The sequence below is a fragment of the Cotesia typhae genome, unplaced genomic scaffold (assembly GCF_013202065.1).
Source record: "Cotesia typhae breed Kobodo isofemale line unplaced genomic scaffold, CoteBio_Ctyphae scaffold_45, whole genome shotgun sequence".
In the NCBI taxonomy this organism is placed as follows: domain Eukaryota; kingdom Metazoa; phylum Arthropoda; class Insecta; order Hymenoptera; family Braconidae; genus Cotesia; species Cotesia typhae.
In genome coordinates, this window is record NW_027423777.1 from 3,000,818 (window position 1) to 3,012,588 (window position 11,771).

General features: G+C 28.1%; 1 protein-coding gene across 3 annotated transcripts in view; it reads left to right on the plus strand.

The window, feature by feature from the left end:
- The window catches only part of Dh31-r (Diuretic hormone 31 Receptor), an 89,517-nt gene that overhangs the window by 9,497 nt on the left and 68,249 nt on the right, over window positions 1-11,771 (plus strand). For all 3 annotated transcript variants that reach the window (XM_074257572.1, XM_074257574.1, XM_074257573.1), the window contains exon 3: window positions 11,616-11,715. In XM_074257572.1, the coding sequence (XP_074113673.1) occupies window positions 11,616-11,715 (100 nt within the window). The remainder of the gene's footprint in view (window positions 1-11,615; window positions 11,716-11,771) is intronic.

Consider the following 11,771-nt stretch of genomic DNA (forward strand, 5'->3'; position numbering starts at 1 on the left):
TTTTTATTTTAAGCAGTGTCGTTGGTACGTCAAATAAATTCCGACGGTTTGTTTACTTTGATCAGAATATCCAAGCTCTGTTTACGGAGAGTTGAGTAATTTGTGGGTGACGGAATTTTAAATACTGAGTGGGAAGTTTATTAATTTTTTTAGTGAGCTTTAATTATAATTGACGCGCGAAAAGTTTGATTTGAGGATTTGAATTTAAAATTACTTTTGACTTTTGTTTCATTGCCTCGTTAATAATCAAGATGATTTTTCGTTAAATTTTAATAATTGTCCGAGCTTAATGAGACGGCAGCATCGATGATTAATCAGCGGGTCAGAGTTAAAAATCGGGAAAAATAATTTCATTTGTCGAAAGCAATTGCCTTTTTTCATGGCGCGTCGTCTCATTAGCGATCGATGCAATTAGGCAAATATATAACTTCACGAGAGATAAATAAAATTTATAATTAGCCGGTTTTAATAGTAATTAGTCGGTTATCTTTCGAGCGGGACATGGGATTTTAAAAATGAAGTTAGCGACGGCCAGCAACAAGTTTAATTACGAGCTGAATTCAGCTACCAGGTGAATAACGTTACAACAATTACAATCTCACTCAGCAGATCCACTTGCGCTCGCACCGTCGCCTCTGTCGTTATTATTATCGTTATTTATTTTATTGTCTTGTTAATTAATCCAAGGTATTTAACAGTTGAGATTGGAGTGAGTCTCGCGTGGCAACCGGGAGTCTAATAGAACGGAGTGAACAATTTTTAATCTAACAAACAGTCGCCTCGTCGCGTTGTTTCATTAAAACTTGACAGTCGATTCGTCACTCCGAGATTTATATTTATCCTCAACGGCAACAAACGTTAAGAATTACAACTACAACCCCTTCGACTATTATTCGTTCCAAAAAATTTAATTATTCCCTCTCGGACGGTGATAATTTACATTTATCCTTTTTTTAATTTTCGCTTTATTTTATGACAGGTCAACACACTTGACCGCAGTCATTTTTACAAAATCCAAAGAACTCGAAAAAATTCAATTTTTCAATTTTTAGCTTCATTTTTCCAATGATTAATTTTTCTATAAGACAATTAAAAATAAAAATAAAATTTATTTACATTTAACCTCGACAACTACTTTCCTAAACCTTAATCCGTTCACAGTTTATTAAACGTCTTTTTTTATTACGTGACAGGTCAGTAGATCGGGTTGAAATGGCCCCGTCTTAGAGAAGTGATTGATGCTCTTCTCGTGAGTTTTTCTTAATCGAGATTATCATCTAGGACTTGCCGTTCGAAAGTCCATAATCTATATTATTCTGTCTAGTCCTCTATAATCCGCCCACGAGCTCGAGCTGTGATATGACTTAGCGGTCAATCCTGCCATTTTTTCTCCCATTACCATAAAAAATTCCTGACTTAATTTTTTATTGGCACTGTACAATATTCGCCGGCCATTAATCCGCGTAATCGATACTCGATATCTCACCCATCACCTATCGACTATCACCCGTCCCGACTGTTTGATTTCTTTTATTCCTTCTCGAATGAGTAATTCAAACCGATTACCAAAGTTTAACTCAGATCCTCTTACAGCCATTTATTCGGAGAAACTTATTGATAGGAATTGAGACGGGTATTAAGTTGTTTTTTTTTCCACCCCGAATCGAGGATACCCTGACTTGGGTGATGTGTTCCGATTCCTGTGAGTTTGATGCTGACGACCGATCAATCGTTCTAGATTTTTTTATTTATTCCAGCGTGCACGCAAAAAATTATTTTGTCGAAGTAACAAAACATGGGACAATGGAAAAAAATCGATTAGTTTTTTTTTTAAAAAGGTCAATTGAGATGCAATGACACATCAATTGGTAAAATTTTGGTCGTTGATTCTGCTAGGAAGTCTAAAAATCTCAATAGAACTTTAGAAAGGTCACAAAATCTCTAACTAAATAAACAAATTCGGAATTTTTACATTAAAAAAAAAAAAAACTATTAAAAAAAAAAAAATTCTTCAATTAAGTGAAATTCACTTCAATCAAAGAATTGTCTCCTAATTCAAGACGTTAAATCTTCAAAATAATTTTTTTTTAATAAAGTCAATTTTTTTTTTTTTAGTTGAGCAAATTTTGAAAAAAAAATCATTTTGAAATGTAAAAAATTGATAAAAAATTGAAATATTTAAATCCTGTTAAAAAATCCAAAAATCTCAATTTGTCAAGATACCTTTCTAGTACTTGAAACCGAGTTCTGATAAAAACGCAATTAATTAAAATTAGCTCTAAATTAAACTCCTCAATTTTCAGCAATCCATCGTTAAAAATAAAGAAAAATAATAATCTTTGATCAAACAAGCAAAACTTTTTTATGATTATTGGGGAAGCAATTTATCACAGTGACTTTAAAATTTTTTATTTCATCTCATCGCACCATCCTTGTCCTCCTCGAGCCGCCTTGAAGCAATCACCATTTTTTACACCTCGTCTTAAAAGAACAATTTACTAGCCCTCATTACTCAATTCTTATCCAATTTACTCGATTGCTTCCACTTTGATAACAGCTCATTACTTCGTTCTTTTATTTTTTTAAAAATGCCAATATACTTAAAATTGAAATCCCTAATTATGATGGACAATTATCGCTCTTATGAACCTCCGAGTAATGACTGTCTATTGGTTTTTATCTTTTTTATCACAGTCAATTTACTTTACTATCTTCTCTATTACGAGAGCTTTGAGCTTTTTCCAATCCTGAACAAGGTTCATCCTTATTTATTTCTTCATTTTCATCCTATTTTATTTCATCGAAGGCTTAATTTAAGATAAAATAACACTCCTTCACTATTCAATTTTACTTTTATTACTTTTATTCTGTTCCGGCAAACTGGATATTTTACAAGAATAATATTATTTTTAAAATGAAACCGAGTTAAATCTAGTGTAGGATAAAAGTGGACAAGGCACCACAAGGGATGCTCTCTAATAACCTGAGAAAATAGATAAAAAATACAAAGAAAAGGGTAAAAATATACACTCTTTTATTATTAAATTTTTATTGCTCAACGCAATTTATGCTGCAGTATCTGTAATAACATTTTTTATTTAATTAAAACGAAAGAATGTATATGATATATATATATATATATATATATATATATATATATATATATATATATATATATATATATATATATATATATATATTTCAAACAGACAAAAATATAGATATAGACAATACATAAAATAATTATTGAAAAATCTTTGATTTTGCTTGCTCGGTCTCGCTCAGGACTTCGCTAAGCGCTTGATGTATGTCATAACATATTTGCGAAACTCTCAGTGAGACGGCCAGCGAGATGTCCGGCGAGACGTCCAGCGAGATATTCAGCGAGACGTATTTAAAAAAATGTTTGAAATTGCTATTATTTCAGTAAGACAATTTTATTAGTTAAAATTTTTTTCTTTATTCTTGGTTGAAGTTTATATATTTAAAAATACATAATTTATTTTGTCAATTCTCCGGAAGTTATATTTTTAATAATTGCATCATCTTAAGTCAATAATGTTTTCTTTGAAAAGGAAAAGATAAAAAAAAATATACAAATACGTTCTAGGTTGTAATTGCATGTTTTGTTTTTTTTTTCTGTGAGAAATCGAACTTTTCAAATTAAATAAATATCATTTAACTTGAAGTCTGCTGTGGCAGTGTTACTTAACTTATTTATTATTCTTTTTTATTTTTTTTTATTTCTAAAGCTTGTCTGTGATTGGTCAATTTACATTTTGAATAACTCAAAAACTATTGAAAATATCGAAAAGCGACTAAGGAACTTTATTCTTAGAATCGACTCCTCTATCTACAGTTTTCCGCTGTGAAGGTCATTCTGAATCACCCTGTATATATATATATATATACAATATATATATACAATATATATAGAAGATTCTAACTGCCAGTAACAAAGTTATTAGCAATTATTAGTATAGTTTTGTATAATATCTAACTCTAGAACTTCTTGAAAGTTGGCGGATGCGATAACCCTCGGGATACTTGACCATCCATCTTACCGCGATAAATTTAAATAACTACAAATTATACATAACTGTCGAACTTGGTTAAAGTTTGTTCAAACAGTCGGTAACATAACGAACAGATCAAATGTTTACCCTTATAATTTTGAAAGCAAATATTTCCATCGCTTTGCCGTAACTCATTTTCTAGCACTCGAAAGTTTAAACTTTAAATTTTGAAGTTATTAGTCGAGATACGGAAAAATCACAAGGAACGTTTTTTGAAGGAAATTTAATCCTTTACAAAAAAGATCTTAATAAATTTTCTTCTATCTTTTTTATTTTAATCAGAATTTTGATTATAAAAGTTCTTAAGGGGGAATACTACTCGTTCGAAAAAAAGAGGTGATTTTCAGGAATTTTTTTGACAGGGAAAATAAAATAATTTTCGAATCGGATTTTTTTTATTTTATTAAGGGTACATTAAGGATTATTATTCTGAATTTTTATTAAAAAATATTTAATTATTGCTAAGTTATTAACAATCTCGTAGAGCACTAGAAAAAATTTCCCCCTGTTTGAATTTTAAAAATTTTAATTTAAAAAAAAAATGATGACTGATTGAAAATTTTCTCACTATTCTTATTTTTTTTTGTTTTGACAATGCTAAAAAAATTTTTTAAATGTACGTGAAAAAATTATCAGAGACTTTTTTTGTAATTAATTCAATTTTCTATAAAAAAAATCCTTGTCAATTTTTTTCTATCTCTTAATCGTTATTCAGCAATTCAAATTTAATTTAAATTTCAAGCTTTTTATTAAAAATGTGTTCCAAAAATTTCAAAATCAAAATTCTCGGTTAAATATTGAAAATCCAATAAAATTATAAAAAATCTTTTTGTAGAATTTTCTAATTGAATTTTATAAAAAAAGAATTTCAAAGTTGATTAAAAATAAAAAAAACTAGATTGTCAATCGCAGCCGCAAAATCAACAGAATTTTTCTAAAAAGCTTTTCACAATTTCCGTCATTCCTATTGAGTGTAAATAATTTCAACCAATCGAAAGTATCTATCTATTGTACCCCTGGAAAAATGTTCCAGCCTTCAGAGTATCCAATAGAATTTACTCTCCCAAAGTTAACTTTGAGCTTAACGATAGACTCAATGCAACATATTTCTTAGCACCCACACTTCAATAAATTCACCATTTCCGGAATTCAATTCTCCTATGGAAATAAATCGCACATAGCTCGTCTACAATTGGAATTCACTTACCTTTTATCTGTATAAAACGTATCCAGTTTTTCAGTGGATAAATATATATCTATAACCAGTATTTCTAGCGAGTGAAGTACCACCTGGTACTGGCGCAAGCACTGATGATTTTTCAATCATCTCACGTGGAAAGCTTTGTCGGTCGTATTACTTTTATTCGGACATATATCTAACAGGAATCTAGCTTTCAACTCACACATTCCGTATCATAGTAAGCGCCGTTTTATTACTTTGCAATTCGATAATTTAACTTTTCCAAGTAGATTCCACGTCCGCAAACTTTCTGCTAGGTAATTTTCAATCAATCCCTATCTTTATCGCTTCTATTTTATTGGATTTCTTACAGATGTCATAGACGTTTTTTTTTTAAACTACTTTTTATCCTTTAAAAACAAATTTGATTGAAATCTTGAAATAAAAAAATTAAATTTAATTCAATTCATCTAAATTAATCGCATGAAAGTGAATAAATTTTAATATATATATTTATATTTACGGTGGCGAGTCATTTACCCCGCTATATATTTATCGTATACGCTTAGCATTCAAATAAAAAAATAATAAGCACAACCGTAGCATATAGTGCGAGTCATGCAACCTCGTATCGATCGTTTATAAAGTTCTTTAAGCGAAAACTAGATATACGGAACGGGCTGTAAAAATTTTAGTGTCATTCTTCGGAACATTAATCGAACTGAGTCTTTAAAGCTGTTGATGTTTCTTTGCAATTAGAGATGGCTTTTTATAAATCAAAAAATTTTTCTGGGGATTTATATTAAAAAATAGAACTCGAGGATTAGGACGAAAAAATCTAGTTGAGTGAAGAAAAATATTCATGATCAAAAAAATTTTTTTAATGTAGAAATTTGTCTTGATTTAAGGATTTTTTATCTTCAAACTTTTTTTTCTTGGTCTGAATAATAAAAAATTAGATTGTAATTTTTAGTTTTTGGTTTTGCCGCTAGGTGGCTACATCCTCTCGTTGCTAGAAATTTCTTAGCAAGATATATATAGGGACGACAATTTTTTTAAATTAAATTACTTGAAAAAATAATTGTAGAAAATGTTTTTCTTGAATCAAGTCATTTTTTTTTATCAATATATAAAAAATAAAAAAAAATAAATTAATTTTTTTTTAGTAAATTAAATTTTCTACAAAAAATATCTCATAAATTTTTTTTATCTCCAAATTTTAGAAACTTTTTTTTTTCTTAAATTTGTTTGGTAAAAATATTATTTGTTGGTTGAATTGGTAAAATTCTTCAATGTTCAACTTTTTATTATCTTCGTCTTATTTTTTTGCTTTATTTTTCCCTAAATATCTCGAAGCAAGGGTTTTTATTATTTTTAATCTAAAAAGAAAATTTTGTTTATTAATTAAATAAGAAAATACATAAAAAATTTTTAATAATTTTCTAAACTTTTAAAAATCGTTAGTAAGCCCTTAAAAATTTTTTTACCAACCCGATCTTTCGAAAGGACTATTAAAAGATTGTAAGCCAACATATTCTATCAAGAATCTCGAAGAAAGAAAATGTAGTCGGAATTTTTGCAGCACCCTTGTAAGTTTGCAATTGTAAGCTTCTTCTTTAACTTGTGCTCGCCGTAGATATTTTTTTAACAGCGTATATCGTATATCACATGAATTATTATTGGAAGTAGCACACATGTGGTGCATACCAGTAGCACAAGTGTTATTAAAATTTATCTGTACAGTAAACCAAACGAGTTATGAGTTCCATTACACGTTATTTGTTCGTTAAACTGTTTACTCGTTAGATTATTAACTCGTAATAGGCGTCGTTATATGATGAATGATGTGTGACTAAGATAAAGTAATAATGACTTATGACATAATGACTAGTTCAAATAATGTATGCTTGATTAATTTCATTAAGAAATTTTAATAAATTATCGCTCATTTCAATTTATTTATTTTTTTTTTTTGTTTTTTACAAAGTCGTCAGATTTGATGACTATGAATATTTAAGTCTTCAATGATTGAAGTGTTTGAGCAATGATTTTTTTTTTAAAAAAAATATGGAAAATTACAGATCAACAATAAAGGCTCAGAAAAGTCGGGTCGAGTTTTATTATGGTGCTTGGAATAAATTTCTCATAAATAAATATAAAGAAAAGATTGAGGAGTTACCAAGTGTGAGAACATGACCGTGTAGGTTGACGGGACGTTATATAGTAGCACATAACACGTTATCCATATCAAAACAAACGTGACATCAAGCATGATTTATCGGGAAGGGCCGTTCACTAGTTGGCTAATTCGTCTTATTCATAGAAAATTTTAAAATTTTAATAAAAACGAGGATTTTCCTACTGTTGATTAGAGTTTAGTTTGATTGTATGTTTAAGACCCGGTTGAGTTTTTTCTCAAAAGAAATTAATTTGATCATTTTTTTATGCCGAAAAAAAAAATTCATTGCAAGTGACAATGATAGAAAAATTTATTAACTGTTAATAAATTCGTGTATTAGATGTAATTAAATATTTTTTAAGTATTAATAAGTATTTTTTGGAAGAAAAGTACATTTTATAATCGTTAATTAATTTTTTGTGGTAAAAATGTATTTTTAATTGATTTTTTAAAATGAGATTTGCAACTAAGGCAGTTGCAGCGGTCAGAAAAAATCGAGTTAATTTTTTCAATCAAAGAGATTGATTTTTGGAGAAATTTGGAAAAAAAAAAATTTTTTTTTTTTTTATTTTTGAAAAATTAATCTCTTTGATTGTAAAAATAAAAATTTTTGAGAAAAAAAATTTTTTTCATTGAAAAAATCAATAAAAATCGAAAAATTGCTCAAAATGGTGATTTTTGCAAAAACAAAGAATTTGAAGCTTCGGGGCATTATGAAAAAAAAATCGCAGCGCTTTAAATTTTTCAGGGATTTTAGAGGACACTTGGCGGTTGAAAAATTACCGACAATATCCTTTGTTCATCCATTTTATTCAAAGTTATACCAAGTTATCCAAATATCCTTAATTATGCGAATTTTTGTCATTTTTTCAGTTAAAGTTTTCAATTTAAAAAAAATTTTTTTGACAAAAGCTATTCACGGTATCTTATAGAGAATATTATGTAGTTTCTAAAACCGTCCTTTGATTTCCTATACGATCATTATTTCCAGAGTTATTGATTGTCAAAGTGAAAAAGTACTTTTTTGCTTTGACTAATGATAACTCCGCGGCAAATCATCGTACAGGCTTTTTGATTGCGTCAAATTGACGGACATTAAATTTTATAAAAAAGCTTTTCATCGAAACAATGGAAAAAAATTTTTTCGAAGCTTGTAGACTTTTTTTAAGACGAGAAAAAAATTTGGAAAATTTTTTTTTGTGGTTTTCTTGGAATTTCTCCAGACCCGAACATGATAAAAAATTTTTATGGTCATGTCTGAAAAGTAGACACTTGGAGATACAATTTGCTTTTTTATTTTTTGCTGTACGATTATTATTAATTTTATTCTTGATACTTTTTATTTGAAAATAATTAGTGAATTTTATTCAAGGGTCTAAAAAATTTATAAAACATTTATTAAATATTTACAAATATTTATTAACAGTTAGTAAAGCTTCTCAAATATTAACAAATCCTTTCTTCAGTGTAGTTGTAATTGTAATAGTACACAAACGCTAAGTTTAGCGGCAGTGTTTAATTTAATGCCCAAGTTAATTGTGACTGGTAATATTTCAGTGATGAAAGTAAATGAAACTTTTGATGTTGCCCACCGTGAAATAGAAGTCATATGGCAAAACACTCCCGGGAGGGGAAGGAACCGAGCCATGCCAATATTCACGTTAGTAAAGAGACGTTATATTAGTACAAAGTTTTATTCAAACTTAACTACCCTCTTCAAGCCGCCGTAACTTCTGTTGGGAGTCAAGTTGTTCAATGTCGAGTGCTCGAAAATTAGATGCTAAGTTTAAGTACTTCTACTTCATGGATGCTGAGTGCTTGTTATCATCAGATAAAAAAAAAAAACTAAAAAGTAAAAAAAATTATCGATCAAAATTTTAATTTATCACTCTCAACTTTTTGTTTTTTTTATCGATAAAAAAACTAGTAGAACGTAAAGCTCACCAACAAAAAGAATAATTGATGAATTTATTCGCTTTGATTTTAAAGTTTAAAAATTTTAAACGAGCTCTGAAAAATTTTTTCCAAGTCTACTCATAAAAAAAAGAAAAATTACGACACTTGCAAGTTTGTAGAAGCTAATTTCTCGCAATTGCTATTAAATCGCTCCATGACTTGTTGAGCACACATATTATTCAGCGGAATTATGTACCACCACTCGCTTTTAATTTACGTTAGTCTATTAGAAGAAGAAGAAAGAGATGTAGGAGAATTCGTAAAACAAACAAAGAAAATAACTTTATTGCCATAATTTTTTAATCCGGTGTAATTATTAATGGTAAAGCGCGATTAAATCTTGAGATTAATGAGGTTAAGCTGAGGCTATTGTAAAAATGAAGGGTGGGAATAAAAAAATAAGATTACTTTTATTAGGCAGACGGAAATTAAAAAAATAGTTTATTGTTTTGTTATTTTTAGGGGCAATGGAGTGTAACTGGGAAAATTCCCGTTGGAATTTATGAAATGCGACCCTCGGATTCTATTAGCTTGGAACATATTTCCTTTTTTTTAGACCCAGTGAAATTTATGCGACTATTTATCTTCGAGTTTTTCGAAAATTATGTTTTACGCTTGTAATAAAACGACAGGCCTTGAATTGTTAGAATCATTTGTTATTTTTTTTTTAACTTAATTTATCAAAACTTAGATCTGATTAGATTTGAGATGTAATCCATCGATATTCCTTCCGAAGGATTTAAAAAAAAAAAAAATTGAATTTTTATGTTTTTTCAAAATAACTTTAAAACGTGCGGAAAAATTATAATAAAACTACGTAGACATTTTTTGTGCTTAAAAAACTGCATCGAATGCATTTTCAAAAATGGAAATCGAACGACGCATTCAAAAGTTATTACTTGTTAAAAAATTCATAAAATTTTTTTTTCGATATTTCCAAATTTTTTTTTATAGAAAATTAAGCGCAAGTTAATTTTTAACGAAGAATGATTTACTTTCTTTTAAATTTTCTGGAAATATTTTAGTTTATAATTTTTTGACAGTCGATAAAAAAAAATTTTTTTAAGTCTTGCTCAAAATTTTTAATCTTTAAAATATTTTCTCTTAACTTATCAATACTATTATTAACGAACTTAAAATTTTAGTATAAAAAAAAATTTCCATTTTCTCAAAGCAGACCTTTATTTATAAACCAAGCAAGTGTAAAATCCAATTTATGAATTTACCATTTATTTTATTTTTAATAATCACAATCAAACAGAGTTTATAAGTATTAACTCGAGCGTGAACGAACGGATGATAGATATCGCGAGTTATATTTATTATTTGTCAACAACTTTTGCTAAATTTTTGCTCAACCCAGGCATTTATAACGCCCGAATATTTATACGGCTTTTATGGACTGACAGCGCGCTAAACTACTTCATAAATAAATATCAATCATTTAAACGTATAAAAATCGGATTCGCATCGAGTCTCAATGTTTAAAAATATTTACTGTCCGAAAATTATCATTCATTATTTTTTATTTATTATTATTAATTTATCACCCCTCTGCTTATTTTTATTCCTCTTCTTTTTTTTTTTTTTTTTTTTTTCGTTCCTAATCCTCAGCATTTTTTATCTCGCAGTAAAACAACACCACGGTAATTTTATTATTTTTATTTACGTCCTTTACGTAATTCTATCTCTCTAATGACTCTTATTTTTTTAATCTTACGTATGTAATTATAATAACTAAAAAAATTATTCATTCTGAAGCTTAACATAAATTGACAGATCAATTTAAAAATTAAAATGAATTAAATTAATTTTTTTGATATATTATTTATATTAATCAGAACTTTGAAGTTTTACAATAATAAAAATCCCCAAAGATAATTGAATAATAAAAATAATAAATTAGTTTTTAATTGGAGATTATTATAAATTATATTTTATTAAAATACTTAAGAATTTTTTTTTAAATTATAAAAGTTCAAAAATTTTCTAAGGACAAAATTTTTTGTTGAGTTCTTGATGTTTCAATAAAAATTGTGACCTATTGTTGTCACTGCAATTAAAATAACAATACCACCAGAATATCATTTCGAGCAGTTTTTTGTTCTCCTCAAGGCGATAATTAATTATCAATTCAAATAGCATTTAAGAAAAACAATGACAGTGAATAATGAGACCTTTGGCCATGAAACAATTTAGATTTTTTGTATTTTTTTTATTTTAGATGCCTATCAATTCTACGACGATTTTTGAACTGGAAGACACCGAGCGCCGGAGAAAAAAGTGTGAAAAGTTACTTGCTAATCATCCTAGACTTCTTCCCGGTGAGTCTTTTGTTTATTTTTATTTTTTTAAACAAAAAAAAAAAAATTACGACTTG